Source organism: Thermobia domestica, chromosome 5 (assembly GCF_964235325.1).
Source record: "Thermobia domestica chromosome 5, izTheDome1.hap1.1, whole genome shotgun sequence".
In the NCBI taxonomy this organism is placed as follows: domain Eukaryota; kingdom Metazoa; phylum Arthropoda; class Insecta; order Zygentoma; family Lepismatidae; genus Thermobia; species Thermobia domestica.
The window spans coordinates 282,293,205-282,316,949 of record NC_137458.1 but is presented as its reverse complement, the minus strand read 5'-3'; the positions used below and the strand labels follow the sequence as shown (position 1 = coordinate 282,316,949).

Here is a 23,745-nt window from a genome sequence, read left to right as displayed (position 1 = left end):
TTTCGCTTCAGGTATTTCTAAATATCGCAAAAACAAAGAACAAAGAAATAACTTTATAATTTTTCTGCATATTTTCTACTCGTATCATCATATTGTAGTAACATTGTTTTCGAGAAGTTTTTCATCAGTGTTTAAGTAGCTGGTAGAACTAATCATTACGCCATTCACAGATCAGCCTGGGGACAAATAGTCTTGCGGTTGACATTTATGTTAATCCCTAATCAATCGATCATGTAACAGACCAGCCACACATTTTTACACTTGAGTCACTTTAGAACAAATGGACTGTACTAGAATAGTCTTATGACTATATATGTTAACTAGCAGAAATACCAGTTTTTCGCACGTGAGGAATAATGTTTATACAAAATCTTTCAAAGTAAAGAAATGCGTGAAATATATGTCAGTATGTTTCAGCTAAGTAACTCCAACATTGAAATTTTCCAGGAGAGAGCTTAGAACACCTTACGTAAATCGCATTAAGAGAACGTTATTCACTATCAGCATTACAAAATAAACTTCATAATTAAGTTCTTGACTGCTACAACAAAAGAAATACGATTTTTTTCACCAGCTATTGAACTGGAACGTTCTCTCGTGAAAAATTTCAATTTTGAGTAACACCACTTGCCATCCATAATATAATGACGAGCAACGTCGAGATTTTGAACAATGGCAAAAGAATATAAAGTGTTAAATTGTGTATACATTTTTCGTCACACCGGGTATATATATCCATAAAAGGTTCTTGATTAGTATATACACAATCACTTGGTTGGCAAGCACAACATATTTAAACTATTGTTCAGTTCAGGTGATATTAAGTATCTCGTTTAAAAACGGACTAGGTTGACATAGTGGTTAATACGATGAATTAGTTTAATTCTCAGCCCAGTAGTAAATTTTCACTTTTTACATTTCATCGTTCCTAGATCTATTGAGAATGTGGTATAATAATATCGATTGATTCCTCTATTTCTTAGCATGACTTCTATATATTGCTTCACAATGTTCAAGATATACTTGACTTTACAAGACATTTCAAGGCGAGTGTCAACTACGTAAGACTCAAGAAATGTAGGAAAGCAAAGACAAAGAAAAAAATCATTTAAAAACAGAAATATGTATTCTACAAAAGAAAAAAAAAGGAACAGTACAACGAAGAAGAACACACTTTACACATCCAAAAACTTCAGGTCAGCATACATTGAACAAATGAAACAGAAGACCAGCGAATTTCAACATTTTAAAATTTCGTCCACAAAGTGTTTAAATGTGCATTTATCGACTTTCTAAACAACAGTGGATCACTGTTGTGAATAAATATTTAAAAAATCCACAAAAAATTATAACAATATAAACATAGAATTTAATAATTATTATTCACATGTCTAATCACGTTATTTTACAGTATAGCACAGAATATCACATTTAAAAGAGAATAAGTTTTCGTTAAGTGTGTCCTAAGTATTCTCATAGATCCTCCTCCCTAGCAAGCATCGAAAACTTTTTGACAAGTTTTGTAATCTCAGGAAGAGATTTCCATTGCCACTAACTGTATTCAGCTACTACAAATACTTTTTTTTTAATTTTTTTTAACTGACTAAAATGCATAAAACTCACGATCAAACAATTCAATTTACAACCGCTCTACTATCTATGGGAAGAAAACAAACTGTAGTTGTGTAAAGATTATTTTTTAAAATAAAACTTACTCCATTACTATGAAGATCATTTTCATAAAATTATTAATTTGAATTTGATAGGTACTTGAAAACATTGGTTCGAGAACTAGTCAAATTGACAATATTTTCATACGGAAACATAGTCAAAAAAAATATATTCTTAAAGAAAGGTTCCCATTTTTCATGCAACTCTATTGCAGATTATCGTTACATATGAGTGTTCCCGTTCATTTTTTAAATACCTCGTATATTAGGCTACTGAACTAAAGCTATCGTTTCAGCCATATGAGAATACTATGGGACAGAGAATTTTAGGTTGAAAAGGAAGAGTTCCACCGAAACTTAAGACATCCTCTTTGTTTCATTAAAATTTTTCTATCTTTCAAATATTACATTTAATGCTTGTCAGTTTTATTTCTTTCTTAGTATAGAAATATAAAAGATGGAGTATATGACATCACATAACGCCAAAATTTTGAGGCAGAAATAGCCATTTAATTTCTTTCTTTCTTTTAATGCTTGCAATTTCATTTATTAACCACAAATCAAACTAAACATAAAATACAAAACGTCTATAAATCAGTGTATTCCATAACACCCAACTTCATTAGTAAATTAGAATTAGAATTTTAAGCAACAATAGAACAATTCCAAACATTTGCACTGACAATAGTTAACACGTTCAACTATTTTCACCTGTTTTAGTTATATATATAAAAATTAAGCAAGGCTTGCTTCACTACGAAGGAGAATACAATTTTCTCGATATACAAATCTTTTATAATATGTCTTTTCATCCCTTTTAATTTTGTTATCACTTAACCTTGTCATTTTTTTTTTTCTTAAACCTACTAAAGTGTTTCGAGAAAACATACAATTTTGTATGAATAACCTTTATGCAAAGCTTTAACATAAATCTTGCCATTGCAACAATAAGCTTTGTACCGAATTTTGAACTTAAAACATCTGTTGTATACTACTGACAGCAGCAACAGATCCAAGGGAGTACACACTGAATATTTATATACTGAAATTTTAACAGAAGTTTCACTGACTTGTTCCTTTCATTTTTCAAGCTTTCGGCTCTTGCCTGGAGTCTTGTTCATGAAGAACGAAAATAGGAATAAAAGTAAGAAAACCATCAAGAAAATATAAAGGAATGGACTTACTGAGGTACAGCTGTGGATACATCTTATTAATTGTTGCTGGTTACCAGTTACGTACCTAGCACTTCAACTTGATGTGCAACCAGCAATAACTGACAAGATGTATCTTCACTGGTTTTTCAGAAGTCAAAATTTAAAGGAAGTTAAACGACTGGTAGAAAAAGAATTGAGCGTGTTTCCATATTATAATAGATTATGTACGAGGGGCAGTTGAAAAGTTTCCGGAATGCTGTTGTAGTTTTGGCATTTGTGATGCGATCAGAATGAATCTTATACAGGACAGTACTTAGGTTGCCTAATTATGTAATTGACAAGTGTGAACAGATCATAACAGATAGTGTATACGAGTAGTGTAGCTAAACGGAGGGGTATGTAGTGTTTAGTCGGCTCAATTTCACAGATCGAGCAACGCGCAAACATCAAGTTCATGTGCAAATTGGGGAAAATCTAATTCAGATAGTTTGACAGCCTTAAAAAACAGTTTAGCACCATCGGATGTGAGTGTGTGTGTGTGTGTGTGTTCCGAAGGTGACAACTTTGAAGGCGATTAAATAAACGTGTATTTATATTGTGCTAATAAAGAGTTACAACAGAATTCCGGAAACCTTTTGACCGCTTCTACCGTATTATTATTATTTTCGATACCACACAAAGTTTTCTCTCTATATCATAATAATTTTCTTCCTCATTCGTCACATTCCTTACCCAAGAAATCACGTATACTCCATCAGTTATTTTTCTACAACTGAGCTATTTTTCACTGTTAGCATTACTTTAACAAAAGTACCCTGTGTTAGATTGCATGATTCGATTTCACATTTGAACAAATTTGATTAACGCATTAACTACAACTTTTAAGAAACCATCTAAACAGGACAACTCTTATTTTTCTTTATTACTCTTTATGGCGCAGCAAAGCTCGCCACATTGAATAAAGTACGGGTAATTCACATAATGTAACATTTGTAACTGACGTATATTGGTACGTTACGGTCCTCAGAATCAGATTAACACTCAATTATAACTTAAGAGCGTCCACAGGATGAATTGCGTTTTAGACACGAAAACAAATGTGACTTTAGATTATATGCCATTGAGATCACTTTCTGACAATTGGGACAAGATACTGGTTTCCTCGAATTCCACGTATGTTTCCGCTGTTGGTACATTCGTCTGTTCCACTCTTGTCTAGACATGGGATTTCTCTGGTTAGACATTTGGGGTAACACTGTTAGTCCAGAATGATAATTTGATTCCTCCACGATCATAATATCATTATCGTCGTAAACAAATGTTTCATCATGATCCCTATTCATCGTGGCTGTTGAAGAACTTTCAGGTATAATGTAAGATTCTTCAAAGGACTCACGCGTTTCCGGTTGACTCGATGGAAATTCTTTTTTAATCACTACACTCTCATTCACTGGGGCACAAGAACCACTGTTGAAACAGGTCCCACTGGAATGGGAGATCGAAACATCTTCCGAATAGTATATGTTTCCCGCTTCACTTATAGGAGTATGAAGATTACCATCTGAAATTGAAAGGATTACAAACGTGTCATACACTGTTTGAGAATGCCATTAACTACACGAAGAAAGAAAGAAAAGAAACTCTAAAAATGTTTAACATCCATTCAAACAAAGGGATCCCTGATTTTTTTTTCTTTTTATCAATTTTTGATCTCAAATGTAAGTACAATCTTTAGATAATATTTATTTCCAATTTCCTACATAAATCTCCTACACATTATAATTTTAAAAATTCATTACAAAATTCGTTTTCGGAATATCTCAATTTTGAGACAACTCTAATTATGATTATTTTAATAACAAAAATTAGAGCTTCTTATGTTTGCACATGTTGTATCTCCCAGTAGAGTAAGTAAGTTTCTTTGCAATTTTCGGTTATATTTACTTATGCACTATCTATAACTCAAAGATTAACTATAGTTCTGTTCATGAGTGTTCAACTTACAGACAAAAGTGAATATGATCACCAAAAAGTAAAAATTAAATAAACTCTTATCTTCTCTTCTCATAGGTTATTTAGTAGCTCAAGTGGTAGAGCGTTGGCTTCGCATTCGGGAGGTCGTGGGTTCGATTCCCGCTGCCGATCATCCTGACTGAGGTTTTCCAGGGTTTCCCTCAGTCCTACCAGGCAAATGCCGGGATGGTACCTACTAAAACAGGCCCTGGCCGATACCTTCCTAAATCCTTTCCATTGTTGTTGTTGGATATCCAGTGTAAAATGGCCTCTGAGCTGTATCTGGTGATTGTTAAATAAATAAATAAATAAATAAATAAATCCTTAGTGCGCTAAAAGATATATCTAATGTCTTGAGGTATTTTGAATTTACACACACACTTGTTAACTGTTGGTATTCTGAACAGAAATTTACATATTCTCTATATTATATTAATGTGCCATGCACTGCAGGAGATTAAAAACAATATCATAGACAGAGATTTTAAACGTCTCAAGATTTTCACAATAAATCTTTAAAAAATATCTTGACAACGTCGATTTTTATGAGAAACATGCCTTGAAGTTATTATTTCTGGAATTTCCTACCCTATGAGACTCACAGTACCCTTACGAAATGGATTCAAATATTCGTACGGCAACCCTAACCTAACTTTTAACACCCAAGGTGTTGAGGCATATCGGCTGAAAACCCTTGATACAGTACACTTGCGATTATCCGAGGGAATTGGGACAATACATAAAAAGAAAGATTGTTTTCTGGGACATCTTTTGTCCCCTCTTTGATGCTAAGACGTGGCGCCAATGCTGTAAGTTGAAAAGGTCAACTGGCGTGGCCTCTTCGGCTTGGATAACATGCGCGTCATCCTTTACAACTGTAATCTGCAATATACAAGGGAGTATTGAAATTCCCTCGGTTAATCCAGAGGCTCGGTTAACCGGGACTCGGATAAGCAGAAGTTTACTGTATAAGAGGTTCCGCGTAAGCGGAGAGTTATGCATTTTCGCTGTATGCTTTGTTTCCTTTTATTCCATCATTCATTGTGTTTACCATGTCTTCTTTAGCCTACCCAAAAACCCCGAGAGTCGAAAATTCCCCGTAAGTGTAAAATATCCCGAACAATATATATTGCCCTAATTAGCATTTAGCATATTGATACAACCATTGTAGACACCCGCTATTCTGGATCAGTCACCGTTCTTTCTTTCCTTTTCTTTTTAAATTTCAGAAAAAGACGACTGCAGAACCCAGTGATTATTCGATAGCACGGGTCTACGAAAATATAAGCTCATTTTACAGAAAGGAAAGCTGAAGTAAGAAATTATTCTGAAATTAAAGTATCATTTTATTTTTATTTTATTTATTTATTTTTAAAGGAAGAGCACCCATATACATAAAACTTAACTTATTTAGGAGTCCAAGTAAGAATTTACTTACAGAAGAAAACCAAAAGAAGTTCTCTGGAATTCCAGTATATTCTAGCTTCATCAAAATACAATACTTTTGTACATTTTTCGACCTAGACTATGCATGGAACTGAATTACAACAACAATAATAATCTAAAAATATTTTTATAAGAATGAAGTGCAGTACAAAAAAAAAAAACAATAAAAACAAGAGACTTTCTCACAAATAATACTCTATTTCAAAGGGCTTTAGTTACGACGAGAAAACTTAATTCTCTCTTTAGATTATAGAAAAAAATAATAATAGGAAAACGTGAAGTATATACGAGTGGGTGATGGTAAGAATCGAGCTTACCTCCCATACAGATTGTTATGATTTTTAGAGTATTTAAGTAGATTATGGGCCAAAATTTGGATGCTATAATACTTTAGTATTTTTTTCCCTTCAGGTCCGAAGTAAAGGTGTAAGCCAGTGTGGATTTCAAGTAAAAGGGTGCGTCATACTGTAATGAAGTTTCTCATTGCACAAGCGAAGTTTTACGGTGGTTACGGTACAGTGCTCCATCATCGGAACGGAGAAGAGGTGGGTGTCTCGATTTTGGACAGACATTTCAACATTGAGGATTACGAATGTCCAGGCAGACCTGAAGGGGTGACTTGAGGACACTGTGCATGATATAGTACAGGAATATATCAATTAAAAGAATAGCAGGAAATTTATCACGTAGGAACGTGATAAATGACACAATAGCATGTAAAAAAGAAGTGCTGGGGGGTAACAATTATTAAAGAGGCAATTCTTAGAGTAGTGTAGTGAATTCAAATTTGCCGAAGTGAAACTGACCCTCTCGTACTTACAGAGAAAGAAAGCACTTTCTTTCTAGTTTTTCTATAATCTATGCCTATTTCAGTGTTAGTACCACAGGAATGAGTCTTCTATTACACATACTATACAACGAAACTAGCTGAATGAAGACATAATGTGGTAAGACCAAAGGCTTATTTGCAATTGGTCTTACGTCAATTACGTTTTGTAGAAATTTCGCTATGGTTATAACAATATTAGACATTACATACTCCAAGGCAGTGGTGCTATTCCAATTTTTGAACAACCAGTTCTGTGTATGGATGGTTCAGCCAGGAAAAGGCCATATTTTGAGGGATGATAGTATGGGTCATGACAAGCAACAGATCGAGATTCGAGATGTAGATGAAAAGACCATTCTATTTCGTACACATTAGATGGAAGGCACATATCTCTGGAATTAATGACGATATCGGAGTCATTCAAAAACAAGTAGGTAATACAAGTAATAGGCATTAGATAAGTATCACAGTCGTTACACTCTGATTCGTGTTCCGGAATTCATATTCAAATTCCTGTCTGCCCATTGCATTGAAATAACTCAAAGTTGTTTGTTTTCACAACAATGCAAGCGAGTGGGAAAGTATTTTCCCAACTATTTTCACAAGTTTGTTTGGTTTCTTTTTCTCACTCTTGACTAGGTCATGTGTATGTGTGTATTTATGTTTGGGTGTAACAAACGGTTTTGCGGAAATATTGTAACACGGACCGACTGAATAGCATCACTGCTCCAAGGCAATAGAAATTTTATTTGATCATTTAACTTTTATTTAACTAACTACAAACAACACTAGTTTTGTTTCGTTACTCTTCACAATTGCATAAAAGCAAATGTTTATAATGCTTATTTACTAGGTAACTCTTACTAACAGACGCAACATTCTCACATTAAGATTTAATTATACACATAAATATCTCAATGATAACTTAGGTACTCCCACAAGGTGAGTTATTACGTTTCAGACACGAATGTAAGTGTGATTTTAGATTGAATGCCATTGAAATAACTTTCTGACAGTTAGGACAGGATATTGGTTTTCTAGAATTCCATGTATGTTTCTGTTGTTGATATCTCGTCTTGTACAACTGCTGTTTGGCTAACGAAAGTATTTGCCGTTGGCAATTTGACACTGAAGGTCCACCAGATTGACTGTTACGTTTCAGACACGAAAATAAATGTGATTTTAGGTTGTACGCCATTGAAATACTCTTTTGACAGTTAGGACAGGATACTGGTTTCCTAGAATTCCATGTGTGTTTTTGTTCTTGGTATTTTGTCTTGTACCACTGCTGTTTAGACAAGAATTTTTGCCGCTGATCACTCGAAACTGAAGGTAAATTTGTTAATTCTGTATTGTAGATTGGTTCTTCAAGTATCATAATATCGTTACTGTCGTTAATATACTCTTCATTATGACCCTTATCTACTGTTTCTGTGGAGCAATTTTCAGCTTTTATGTAAGAGTTATCGTACGATACATGCATATATTCTTGACTTGAAGGAAATTCTTGTTTTACCACTACACTGCCCTGCATTGGCATATTCGAACTACTGTCTAAAGCAGACACATTGGAACTGGAAGTGAGATTATCACATTCCTCCGAATAGTACACATTTCTTGCTTCACTTTTATTACAGGTGTGAAGATTACCATCTGAAATTGAAAGGATTACAAATGTGTCACAAATTGTTTAGATCACCAAAAACTATATACACTAAAATTAATTTTAGAACAATTAACATTCATGTACAACAAAGAGTTTTACTTTGCTTTATTCGCTAGAATAACGAAAACATTTACGCAATCAAGATATGACTGTATATAAGAATAATTAAGAATTACAAAACTGATCACTATTTCACTAATTTTAAAGTGAAATCTGAAATGGTTTTATTTCCAATTTTTTTAAAGCTGATTTCAGTATTTATCATGAATAGGACAAATATGTTTTCAATATGTCATTTAGAGTTATTTCAGAAAGCTATTCTGTACCAACAGCAGAGATCAGCTCATCTCTGGAACACTGGGTTGTGTGATCGATCCTTTGTTACTCTCATTTTCTACACTATTCTCACCGCGATCTAGTGATCAGCGCACGTCTTCGGATGCAGGTAGTTCCAATTTACGAGGGGGAGTCCGAAAATTAATTTCCCCTCTCGTTTTTCTCAGGAAAGCGAACAGCAATGGGGGGAAACAAGACAGCAATTGCACGCTCAAAACACCCAGACACAAGTGGGTATCGTTCGCCCGCGATCCTGTAGATGGTGCCGTAGTAGCACCTGCGCAAAGTGGAGACAAGCCTCTCAATCTAAGCTTGGTAGCTATGGAGAGAAGGCGCGTTTTGACGTCGTGGTCAAAGGAGAATGTCAGCTGTTATCCGCTATGAATGGGCACGTGACGTATCGGAAGCAGAAAACCATAACCGCCTCATGGAAGTCTATGGGTCTGATGTGATATAGAAACAAATGGTGCGGAGGTGGTGTCGCCAATTCAGTAAGGGGAGGCAGCAAGTGCTGGACACATCGAGATCTGGAAGGACGTGCATGGCCACTACAGACGAAAATACCATGATGGTGGATGACATGACCCGGTGACTTCCCCTGTTTCCGGCTTTGAAGAGGACTCGGCAGCAGGCGCTTGGGAAGCAATCCTGATTTCACAGAAGCTGTTCGACGCTTCCTCCGTATGCAGAGCCTTGATTTTTTCCTTGAAGAGCTTTTGCAGCTTATAGACCGGTATGACAAATGTCTTAATGTACGTGGTACTTATGTGGAAAAATAAAGGTACGTCTGATCTTTAACGTCACATGCTATTTTTGGTCTTGCATCCCCACCTGTCCACAGTCGCCGAAATTGGAGGGAAACTTGTTTTTGAACTACCCCTCGTAGATTCCTGGTCGAAAATTAAAATTTATGGTTCGGATTTTATCTTAAACTGTAGGTCAATGTCTCATATAACTTCGGTACTGAAATGGGATGCTAAACTTCCATAATCATCATTACTGAAATAATTTCAATTTATGCGTTTGAATTTATCATATTCTCTTTTAGCCTACATGGAACTATGATGAGACAGATTTTAATATCAAGACAGAAAGTCTCAATCCGTTTTTCCATTAAGGGAGTAAAAAATCTAGTATCATGGCACGCTAAACCGTACTTTATTCCTATGTGTTGACTTAAATCAGCATTAAAATTTATTATAATTATTTTCTTATCAACGCATAGCAAGTCATTTTTTTTTTTATTTCGTGCGTTAGTAACAATTCTACGCGAATTACTTTCGATAGTATTCTATATAACATTCAACCATGGAACTCACCGAGATAATATTTGAGTTGAAGTTTTTCTTATGATTTAAATAAAGGATGCTCTTATGAGAATCATCAAGATGAACTCTTGATGAAATTTCGAACATTTTCAAGATAAACTTAGTATTTGTGTAGGAAAACCAAAGGGTCCATCAATTTAGTTAACCTTAGAATTCTGTAATGTGACTGGGAACGTTCAAATTGTTCATATTCTTTATGTTTACTAATTTGTCCCTGCAGATAGATTCCAAACCGACCGTACACATTCAACACGCGCGAGTGTCTTCGTTAGTCGAGTGTAAAAGTCAGAAGAAATAAATTTCTTACCGATAACTTTTAGGATAGATAATTGGTTATTTCACCTCACAAATTCAACGGTTAATAGTCAATTTGTCAGATAAGCGCGGATACTTCAATAAAAACGAGCTGCTCTTTCATATTTACATTTGATTCAACAAAAACATGGTGCGAAAACACAAAACAATTTGAATTCTGTCTTTAAAGATAACAATCAATACGATTGATTTCCTGCCGATCAGTCACGCAGTGATCTCAGATATAAATAAATAGGAACCTCTCCATTTGAAGTATATTAAATACAAACTTATTGGGGTGTCTACTATAATTGGAGAAACATATTTCCCTGACTTTTCCAGATTTTCCAGACCAAGACAGAAAATTTCCCACTCTATATTTTAATGAAATTAAACGCTGTGCTGGCCATTATTCACCTATGTTACAAACTCGTTCGCAAAATACCTTAAGCAGGGCGCAACATTTCACAATCAGACGCATTCATCAATCCAAAAATGATGCTCGCCAGTATCTCTCACGTACAAATATGAGAGGTCCCCCCCTACGGCCTTTGGTTTGACAAAGAAAGACTACATTCTTTTTTCTCTCACTCAGTAACTATTTTCATGCGAAACAGAAACTGCGCAGCCCTGTGAGTTTAGGCAGAAACTATTCCTACTGAACACTGGTAGCCAGAACTAAATTTCTAGTCGCCAATGGCAACCTTGCGACCGGAAATTTTGCGCCCTGCTTAAGGCAAGGGATGGAAGGACTGAACAAAAATGTCACTGTTGTGGAAGTTGACAGTCACTAGAAGAAACTCTAACTTCAAATTCGAAGTATTTTTGATGATCTTCCATCTCCCATATAGCCATTCCTATCCATCCTATATTTTAGTACAACTGCTATAGTTCTCTAAGTTACATTTACGAACAGAAAGTTATTACAAAATTTAAAGCTCTTGATTCATTCCTTCCGCTTCGATCTTCTACCATATTACTCTGTACCGGAGTGTTTGCTTCAAACCTGTCATTTGTTAATCAACTTTCTTAATTTCTTTTGCTGACTTCTCAAGGCTTTTTCTTCAAGCTTTCGAGTGCTACAGCAGGTCTTTTTCTTCCTTTCAAACGATTTTTCTCATATTTAATTTCTACGTTCTTCCTCTGGAGACCTTCTCTCACCTAAGTTTTACGTCCCACGGTTATGCCGGTTAGGCTAAAGGAGACGGTGATGATGAGTAATGAATGAAATGGTGGAATGAAGAAAGTGGGAGGAAACGGGAGAACCCCGAGAAAATCCACGAGCACAGTGTTTGTCCACCACAAAGTCCACACGACGCGAGCTGGGATCGAACCAGGGACCCCAAGCACCGGAGGTGAACGCTCTACCATTCAGCCACCGATCCCCCTTGAAGTTGTTTGAGTTGCAAAACTAACATCAATTTGTGCTAAACACAATCCTTACTATCACCATCTAGATAGATTTTTATACGATCTTTAGAACCTAATTAAGGGTTCCCAGGAGTTTAAGCATTTCACCATACAGAAAAATGACTATCGGTGAACCTGACTGAAATTTGAGAAGTGTTGATTTGATAATGTCATCGTCAATAGTTAAAAAAAAAAAAAAAAAAAAAAAAAAAAAAAAAAAAAAAAAACGTGCGATGCACAAAAATATGAAACACCTGGTATAAAAGAGCAGACATTTCAAACACGATTTGCGTCTGAATGGTATGTGTCACTGTGGTTACGGCACATCTGGTGAGGTATACAACCTGGTCAATCGAACAATTGGGCCATTGCAGTTCAGCGTGCAGCTTTTCGTGAATCATGTCAGAGCTGATCGAGTTTCACAGTGGGCAAATTGTGGGTGCACATATGGTGGGGGATTCCGGTGACGAAAGTGGCGGAAATGTTGGGTGTATCAAGAGGCACAGTCTCAAAGACCATGACTGCCTACGAGTGTTCCGGAAAAACCACATCAGTGAAGCACCAACATGGACACAAGTGTGTGTTGCGTGACAGAGACAGTCGCACATTGGGTAGGATTGTGACCAAGGACAAGATCACCACGGTGACAGAAGTCAGCTGAGCTGAATACAGTGCTTATAAACCCGCGGAATTAGACAACATGCAAGAGGACTTTCTGTCTTTTGATTTATGAATCTCCTCCCGAAGTATGTGCACACTTTTCTGTTTCGTTCCAATTGTCATCATTCGATTTTCGATTCCAAGTTGGCATACCTGTCATTCTTATTGACGACGCGCAATTCGACAATATGCAAGAGGACGTTTGTCTTCTTTTGATGTCACAAATCACCTCCCGGAGTTCAGATTCAATTTATTTTCGTTGTAATTTCTTTCTCCAAGAGGATTCGGAATTTGTTTCAAACACTCGCAGATGTGATTTTGGTGGAAAACAAATCAGTTCTATTCCAAGCTTATGTACTTCCTTTACGATGTCACGAAGCACTTATGTATTCATTTCTTAAATAAAACTCTCGAATTCGTTGCTACAGACAGATTACCTCCCTTTAATATTTATAATTAATCCAAATATCCTATGCTATCATGTATCACACGTTATACAGATGATGCACAATACACACATAATGCAGGATGCGACCAATTTCTGTTTATATATTCCACTATATATAAAGTATTGAACTGAAAATCCACTTCCTAATGATTAGTACATTGTTCCCGTTACTGTTATACTTACTTTCCGAAGCTTAAAGTTTATATTGCAAGTAACTCTGCAAATCTCTCATGACGCTTAATTAACACTCCCGACTACCCAGTGACTCATCAATAAAATATGACGAACAGAAATAATGATTATTTTTGAGGGTTTTATTTTTATTCTACGATCCATTTCAGGTCTCATCAAACGTGTACTGAAATAATATAAATTCTTCAAATAAAAACATATCTATCTGTTTGCTTTTAATAGTTTATTGTGGTTTGCACATTGTAAAACTATGCTACAAAATTTTTATTCAATATATATATAATTTAATTGCTTTGGAAGCTAGAAAATATTCTTTTTATATAAACATCACAATTAAAATGTTAGAGCAAATAGAAATTAATAAACTGTTACTTCTTTTACATTGAAAAATAAATATATTATTTCTCATACCAATAATAAACACTTAAGTAGGATGGTTAATGACTAAGTATTTCACTTACAAAATGGCATACAAAAATCAATAGTATAAAATATAGCCTATGACACATCTCGGAGGCACACACGATTAAATAACAGCATAGAGCCCACAGGTTCATTAACAATTCACTACCTTTGTTTCTCCACTACATCGAAAAATCTTATCCTATCTCTCATTTTCATTCAATGAATTTTACGTCATATTGCTCATACGTATGTAGGATATCTATATATTTTACTAATGATTCAAAATGACTCTAAATGGTGGACAAAATTTTAGACTATTCTCTTTACCAACTCTCTGAACACTACTACTAGCCTATGTGGTAAATACATGGGACGTGAACTTATTCTTTACAACTAACTTGCTGTTGGTGCTTCAGTTATATTCAAATATCTCAATTTTATTGTATTTAGATATAATTACGAAAAAAATCTATATTAATGTATAAATTTACTATAATCTGACCAAAATAACTTTCTTCATGACACCTGCAATTACTGGGATTCAACAGCTTACTTTTGGCACCTATTTATGATGTATTTAGAACAATTTATTATTTTTTATTTTTTACACTTCTACTGCATTTGAACAGGAACATCTCTTTTAAATACAGTTCTTGATTTTACCAGCGATCAACTCACTATAGTCGAACTATAAGAATATATATATGAGCTAAAATGGTACATACAAAAATAAAAAGTTAAAAATCAAAAACGATATGTGCTACCGTGTATAGTGGGACACGTAGTGGTATATTAAAATCTGCATATCTTAACGATTCACACCTTTACCATCTTATTTAGTACAGACATAGCGAAAAAAGCGCTATTATACAACCAGTCAATATCAGCTTTGTATCTAAGAAGGATTACGTTTCTGAAGTTTCGACTAGACTTCAAGCGCTGATGAGAAATGAATTGCTAGTCACAGATAAGAATGTAATGGTTGGTAAAATCATTTCAATTATGACATTGTTCTAGGTAAAAAGCAAATAATTATTGTTCATCTATCACAGCAGGTGCGGATTTGTGTAGGAAGCGCTGAGAAAAATAAATTACATAAACTGAATCAACAGTGAAAAATTTGCTCTAAGCCTCCTCGCCCCGCAGCATACAGCGATATAATGGCTTACTCGACTTCTTATCGTTTTGGCGCACTATTGGAAAATAACAAGATTAAGAGTTGCTTGAATTAAAGTGCATAATTTTCTAAAGTTTTAAAACATTCGTCTCGAAAGGCAACTGAATATAGAATTAATTAGCACTAAGAGCACGTAAAACTATATTTTGAATTCACTTTACACATATTTGTAAACAAATTTATATCGTAATAATATGAAAAATGACACAGAGTTTGCAACTAATAACTGTATTTGTGTGTTCGGCAAGAGAAACGAACGAACAAAAACTCCTTATACACAACTTATTGTGCGTACGAAGGAGAATGATTAAAATTATTTCTACATCTACCTTTCTAATTAAAATAAGTTTTCATTACTCGTGCAGAAGGGAGCTCAATATATCTTATGTCATGGTCGTACTGTATCTACAGTGGACCCACGGGTTACGATTTTGATCCGTTCCGTTACGTTGTTTGTGAACCGAAACATTCGTAAACTGAAATTAGAAGCTTTTCTCATAGAAATTATTGTGAATACAATTAATCCATTCTAGCCACAGGAACATGGTACTGTATATATATTTTTGCAAACTTTATTCTGTGATGAAGTAACATTAAATTTAACAGAAGTGTGGCGGCTAAACCAAAAAAAAGAACAAAAAGTAGTTCGATTACAGCACTCTGACAGATAATGTCTCAGACAAGCGCGCAAAATCACTATTGGGTACACGAAATTGTGGATACAGGCGTGTGAATGTGCGCGTTCACATACCGTAATATTGTCCGTAAGTCGAGAGAAGTGTTCACTTGTTCGTAACCAGAGGGTTTACTGTAACAGGAAAACTTACTTCTGTGTATTTTCTATTTTAAAACTATCTACGTCTTCTCATGGTTTGACTAAAGTTGCTCTGAGCTGTATTCAGAGATGGATTGTGTGTTTTCATTTCCAATTTTGAGTTACATAAAATATTGACTTGTTAACATTGTGTTTCTGTTAACTGGCTACTTGATCTGCATAGAAATAACTTTCATTTGGAAGCGAACATATACGTATTTTTATAATTTAGTTTAACTTTTTGTGTTAATCCATTTTTATCTTCTAATATATGTGTGGAATATTACAATATGAAAGGATTTGACAGGTAGTTCTAGAAATCCTTTATACAGTTTACACCATAAAACTTGAATCAATGAATATAACTTTGAGATTCTAATAAATTAAGGTTGTTCGCTGAATTTTGAACGTTCTTTTTCACGTTTTTGAAAATACTGTTCAATAATAAATTTCTTGAGAACAAGCAGGAATTCTGCTTATAGCTTTTAGTAAGTAACAAAATTTATGTTGAAAAATGTTAAATATATAAACATTAAATATATTTAATTATATATAAATAAAAAGGGGTTGTGCTGCCAAATGGAACGAATAGTCTGTTTACGAATAGAATAGTGTTTACTATTTTACACCAGATGATACGTACTGATTACATACCGAAAGACTGAAGTTTTTGAATATACCGAAAGACTATAATACAGAATACAGACAATTTTACAACAATTATGTAACTTAATCATTACCAGCTCTTGATTATTACTTCTTAAGGAGGCGGGAGATTAAAATTAAGTGAAGGCACAAAATATGTACGACTGACGTACCATAATTATCGGGTTTTGGTACAAGCATCTTTGAGCTTGAAAGTAAACTTTGCTCTTGTTACTTGTGCCAAGATCCAACCTATTATCACTTGTCTGAACCACACACCATGTATATTAAGTAAAAGATGTACGGTACTATTTAAAAATACCTGCTAAAGTAACACATCATTAAATGCATTTGAGTGAGAGTATAATGCATTTGTAAATTAAGGAAATTCAATTAAATTATAAATCTAACATTGTGGATCAACTACTGCAAATAAAATCAGTTTGCTCGGATTACTACACCAGATTTTTCTTCGAACACACACATCCAATTTTAAGCCGTACTACGTAGAAAACACTTTCCAGAAGGCTAAGCAACTCAAATTATTCGACGAACACCATATTTATTTGTTTCATCGGATGTAATTATGACAATAGAACCTATTTAAACTGTTAATTAACGGTTACGTTTCACTTCATCTTGGCCACACTGTGAATATGCTATATAAAAGAGAAGTTTCTTAGATGAGACGAGCCTTATTTTATGTTTGTCATATGAAACAATGATGTTACTTTAGATCAGTCGCTAAAGCTAACAGGTCTATGAACTCCCTGTGATAGTTCAGCTTTTCAGTTTCTTTTCTATTAATTACACAATAATAATAATAATAATAATAATAATAATAATAATAATAATAATAATAATAATAATAATAATAATAATAATAATAATAATAATAAGAAGAAGAAGAAGAAGAAGAAGAAGTTTGTGCACCGGACCCAGGGTATGAATTCGATGAATTTTGTTACAAGAGAATACAAATTTCGAAACACCAGGACAATTGACCGTAACAATTTATTTTATGGGCGAAAACTAGCAATTTTGGAAAGGGAATATACACGTAACACAGCCGTACGTAAAAACAAAAGTTCTGTGAAGCGGACAGTAATTTTGGATAGGGAACATACATATAACAACCATACGGGAAAAAAGGAAGTTATATGCAGTGGACCCCATTGTATGAATTCGATGTATTTTGTTACGCCGAATCCAAACTTCGAAATCCCAGGACGATTGACCGCGTCAATTTTGTTTTATGGGCGAAAAATTTGTGTCCTCCCCATCTACAATAGTGTGTCCGGTTCCAAAATGGTTAACAGTAAAATGAACGAACAAAGGATTAATGTGAAGTTTTGCTTTAAGCTTGGGAAAACATTGAAAGAAACCCATGATATGCTGATATAGGTTTATGAAGATCAAGCAGTATCCTTGAAGTGTGTTTACGAGTGGTTCGGCTGTTTTCGAGAAGGGTGGGATAGTATTTCTGATAATCCCCGTAGCGGAAGGCCGTCAAGCTCTCACACAGACGAAAACATTGAAAAGGCGAGGACATTAATCATGAACGATCGCCGATTAACTGTGCGAATGATTGCTGAGGAATTGAACATTAACCGTGAATCTGCGAGACTTAGGGAAAAGGAAATCGTGTTGTCGACTCGTGCCACATTACTGCACTTGGCTGATGACCAGAAGCACGCACGTGTTCTTGCCTCACAGGATTTTATCGCTATGGCGGATGAAAATCCAAATTACTTGAACTTTATTGTTGCTGAGGATGAATCCTAGTGTGTGAGGTACGATCCGGAAACAAAATGCCAAAGCATGGAGTGGCGTTCTCCTGCCTCACCTTATCGGAAAAAAGTCAAAGCAGAAAAATCACGCATCAAAACGATGCTAATCACTTTTTTTTGACAGTAATGGCATAATCCACAAGGAATTTCTGCCTGAAGGAATAACACTGAATGCTACTAAGCACGTTAAAATTTTGAGATGTTTCATGAAACGTGTATTAAGGGAACGACACCAGTACTCGGAACAAGGTTCATGGTTCACGACAATGATCGCCCTAACACAGCCAATATCGTCAGACAATTCCTGGTCCAAAAGGAGGTGGTGCAAACTGACCATCCACCATACTCACCAGATCTGAATCCTCCCGACCTCTTCCTGTTCCTACGCCTCATACTCGCATTGAAAGGAAAGAGATTTGACGATATTCCAGACATTCAACAAGACGTGATGAAGCTCCTGAGCAACATCCCGAAAGAAGATCTCTCAAAAGTTTCCAGTACATGTACAGACGTGCTCAGCGTTGCACAGCTGCGGGAGGGTACTATTTTGAAAAACAGTAAGGTAAGTTTCATTCATATCGTATCTACTTTCTCTTTACGGGATCATTCACTGAACTTTATTGTCAGAGGTTGTAAAATCGCTAAAGTTTTTCACCCATAAAACAAAACTGACAGTCAATCGTCCTGGGGCTTAGAAATTTGGATTCAGCGTAACAAAATGCATCGAAGCCATAACCTGGAGTCCAATGCACAGAACTTGTATGTTTTGTGTGTAGCTGTGTTACTTAAGAGGAAGAGATTTCAGTTCTAACATTATCAAGAAAAAAAAAGTATGGAAAAGCACAGCAAAACGAAGATACCCTGACGGGAAATCGAATTCGTCACCTGATTATATTCTTGCTAGTAAGATACTAGCGAAAACTACGATTTTCTACATACACGAAGAGTAAAATATCGTAGTCTGAGATTCTACGACTTCGCGTATCTCCAATTTCGGCGAATTTGAGTTTTTGATACCATTAGAATCAGTATAGGATAGCACACAATTTGGTTTAGTACACCTATATCATGACAAGCGGCCCTGTTATTTCCTGGAAGTAGTACCGCTTATAATGAGGCTGAAGCTAGTTTTCAAACAGTGTTTTTCCCTCTCTTGTAAAATTGGTGAAATGTTACTTACGCGGTATTGAATCTCAGACGATGATATATAGGTCAACTTATTGTTAGTGAATTCTTATGTGATCTTATTTGATTTAGCAGGTGTAGAACAGCGCAAAAGCTGTGGCATCTACGATCAACACCTCAGGAAGGAATTTCAGCCACTGCCGTGCATTAGTTAATGTCAGAATGTGAATGGAGAACAATTTAAAAACATATAACGTGGTGAAGTACTGTACTTAATCTTCAGTATGTTTCCCAATTGCCACTATTTCATTACCGTAAATATCAGGACATCAGGTAATTCAACACTAGCCATATTTCTGATTGAAATCGTGTCGCAGTTCTGATTCACCCTGAGGTCCTGAAGTACAGTAATTCACTGAGAAAAAGTCACAGGGTTCGATTTCGCACATCATCATTATGTTATGTAGATAAAAGAATCTACTTGAAAAAATATAGCTTAACTTTCTATAGAATTATTACATTCAAGAGTAAGGAGCATTTTGTCAAAGGAGATTTAAAAATGTGGGGAAATTCAAAAATGAACAATCCCGATTTTTGATTTGACGCTGAAGAGATATATAGTACATTTTATAGTATAGTATTTTACATGATTTAGTGCAGGACATTAACAATCCTTACTTCCTATTGCAGGTTGAGAAGACAAGGCAGCAGTAACTATTGTACAAAACAATGGGCCATGGCGCCATTTGTTCTTTATAAGCTACGGGCACACCGAGTGGATAAATTAATAAAGAGCTGGTGTCTGTGTGTGGAAACGCCATCACTGCAAAGCAAAATGTGAGAAAATAGAGTCTTGAATTTATGAATGGATGAAAAAAGTATGAATGGCTAAAGAATAATGAGGAGACATTCCAAATTTCGCATGGGACTCCATAGAATATAATGTATAAACGTCTGAGGTAATGTCTGATGTAGTTGGATTCCGCGTCAACTCAGTGATGACTAGAAGAATGAGCGCATGGGAACTGCAGCGGACCACTTGCGCTGGTATTTGCGCGACTGCAACACGTCACTCATTTCCATCGTAATGGGTGACGAAACGCGGTATTCCATTTATTCTATGGACTGCAAGGTCTATGATGTGAAAACACACCCATACCATCTGCGAAAAAATAATTAAACACATCAGCAAACGTTGGAAAGGTGACAGCTCGAGTCTGTTGGGCTCAGCTTACAATCACTGTATAAATGTAGCCACAAGCGACAGGGTCATTTGGTAACTAGATTGCATCTTTTGCATGACACTGCATAATGCACTGTTGTTCTCTTTCTTATACATGCCACTAATGTAGTCCCACCCGACGTATAGCTTTAATTTGGTGCAGTCAGATTTTTACTTGTTACCATATCTCAAGCAATTGCCCCGTGGCAATCGGTTCAACAGACACCTAGACTGTAGTGCAATCTATAGTGCGTAATTGGTACCGAATGCGAAACTCAGAATTTTAGAGCAGCGACATGAAAAAATTCATTGTGCGTTTAGGAAAATTCCCATACAAATATGGCGACTATGTAGAGGAATACTGTTTTCTACTCAGATATGCACGTATGCTATTTTCTTTATGTGTTTAATACAATCTGAACAATAACACAGGGAATGTTAACTTCCGATTTATTATAAATAAATCGCGTCTAAAATTTACATTAATAATAGAATGTATCAAAAAGTACGAAAATGAATAAAAATCATCACTATCAACAGTAAACAAGCAACTGAGAAAGACAAATAATAATAATAATAAAAAAAGCGAGCTTACAAATTGTCACTCATTATCCTTCACGTTAGACATACTTGAACATGAAAGAAATCATTCAGTTTTAATGTTGTTTCACATCTTTGTACATTAATGAAACAAAGTTTTCGTTGTCATTTTTTTTTTTTTTTTTAAGTTCACATTATTCTTTACCAAAATTAACTCGCAAAAAGATTCCTCATTTTAGTAACTCGTCTCATAATCCTATAACAGAAAATGATGGATGGTCATGTTCAAAGGTAGTAACGCTAAGAAAATATTTCTTTTACCTTAATATCTTCTCAAGTAATGGACTAACTTTAGTATAATCTTGTGTAAATTAAAGATAATGTACGTTATTCATAAAACACTAATTTTAATGTCCTTTAAGTATTATAAAAGTAATTCTCGAATGCTGATTTTACTCTTCCGGCAAGTGCGTTTTAGCGGAGGATAAGGCTTGTCGGTATTTTACAAAAAAACTGCTCCAATGAAGTTCTTGACATGGGTTTCATCACAGAAGCAAATGTTCTTGCAGCTTAACTGCGCAAACGATACTAGATCTTTTTACCAGCACTATAGCAATTCAATACATGAAAGAATTCGGCACTATTTTATTTTTTTTTATAATTCTATTGTCTAATGATTTCTGGTCGGAACAAATCAAATTATCAGCTTTAAAAAATGAAATGAAATCTTTAGTTTGTGTCTCATGATTATGTCTTGTAGGCTAATGACGGATGCTATAAAAGTGAACGGATGGAAGAACTGGAGCAATAAAGCAAGCAGATCATAATTCGATATAGCTCGAATTCATATGGCCCTCAAACGAACCAGAAATCCTGCTCATTAGGTTATCACTCCATTACTGAGTGAGTGTAAACTAACATTCAAATCCCACGATTGCGCGATATTAATGACTGTATCAGGGATCAACGGCAGTATTTCTTACCAAAAATGAACGTCTCTCTCCAAGAAAGACTCAAATAAGGTGCTTCTTTATAGACAGTTAAATATAAACAAATCAGTATTCTAGTAATGCTTCTAAATCAAAGCTAAGGAATTACCGAGAATATCATGATTAGCTTCACCGGTTAGTATGATCTATTACAGTGGTTCTCAACCTTTTTTTAACTCACGGCATACTTTACTGAACGTCCAATACATGACACACTTGTTTGACTCGCATGACATCGCGACACGTTTGATATTTTTTATTATAAATAATAATAATGAAATGAAATCTTTGAGTTTTATGTCCCACGATTATGCCGGTTAGGCTAAAGGAGACGGTGATGATGAGTAATGAATGAAAAATGGTGGAATGAAGAGAGTGGGAGGAAACGAGAAAACCCCGAGAAAACCCACGAGTACGGTGTTTGCCCACCACGAAGTCTACATGGCTCGAGCTGGGATCGACCCAGGGACCCCAAGCACCGGAGGTGAACGCTCTACCACTGAGCCACCGCGCACCCAATAATAATAATAATAATAATAATCATTATAATTATAACAGAGAAAACAATTAGTATTTAGCTCTGAGCATTATTGCTACCGGTGGTGTTGACTGGTAGTATCTCGATTTTAACTAATTATTATTAAATTTCTCATGATTTTTAAATTCTAAAATTTCGCGACATACCTTAGAGGACTGTGTCACATACCAGTGTATCGCGACACATCGGTTGAGAATCACTGATCTATTATTAATGTGTTTAGAATATCATAGTATGTTTTAAATTCCCGATAATTTCGGTGAATCATTCAAGTCAAACGTACTAAAAGCATGATTATGCAATTAATAACATAAGCATTTAGGTAAATGCAATAAAGCTTGTCTAGCATTTAAAAGCAGTTTCAGCTGACTAGTGTTGAACACCACAATGCGCTACAATAGCTCTATTTGAGAAATGAATCTGTTTCGTTTTGTTTTCAATAAATGATGATTATCTAACACGAATAGGAAGTTTATCTAGAGTCAAATAAAGGAAAGAATAATCACACACCTCAGAAAAAATAAAATACCAGAAGAATGACATTTCATACAGAATAAATATGAAATAAATAGAATCTAATCTACTTGTAAATCAAAGAAACAAAAAAACTATCAATCAAAACTAATTTGAGGTTGAAAAAGACACAACACGAAAGAAAAGGAAAAAAAAAAAAAGCAATATGTTTCATCATGGCAGCGTACTTTCGTTGGCTTGTAATATCGTTCTGATTTATATTTTTCACACAGGTAATGTCCTTCGTTGGCAATAACAAAGCTAATAAAAGTTAAAATGTAAGTATCGATAATTACAGTTTATCACTATTATTATGGACAATCTCCTTTTAGCACCAATAAACAGAAACAAATGTGTATTCAATATGAAACTGTCAATAAAAGAAAATAGTACTATATGTCTATATATAAAAAAGAACAAACTTATTTTTTTTTTTTTTTTTTTAAATAGAACGTACTCTGCAATTCGAGTATCACTGATATCTTTCTTTCTTAATTACTGTAAAACGAAAAGCAGAATTGAAATTTGGAGAACGCAACCT

The 23,745-nt window shown here is 34.9% G+C and overlaps 1 protein-coding gene across 5 annotated transcripts in view; it reads right to left on the bottom strand.

The window, feature by feature from the left end:
- LOC145686664 (uncharacterized) overlaps positions 1-23,745 on the bottom strand; it is a 176,495-nt gene that overhangs the window by 32,554 nt on the left and 120,196 nt on the right. Inside the window, exon 6 of one of the 5 annotated variants that reach the window (XM_081760163.1) lies at positions 6,208-8,765. The exons of the other annotated variants lie outside the window; for them this stretch is intronic. Coding sequence (XP_081616289.1) covers positions 8,038-8,765 — 728 coding nt within the window. The 3' untranslated portion in view covers positions 6,208-8,037. Of the gene's footprint in view, positions 1-6,207; positions 8,766-23,745 lie in introns of those variants that run through there. 5 annotated transcript variants of the gene reach the window in all.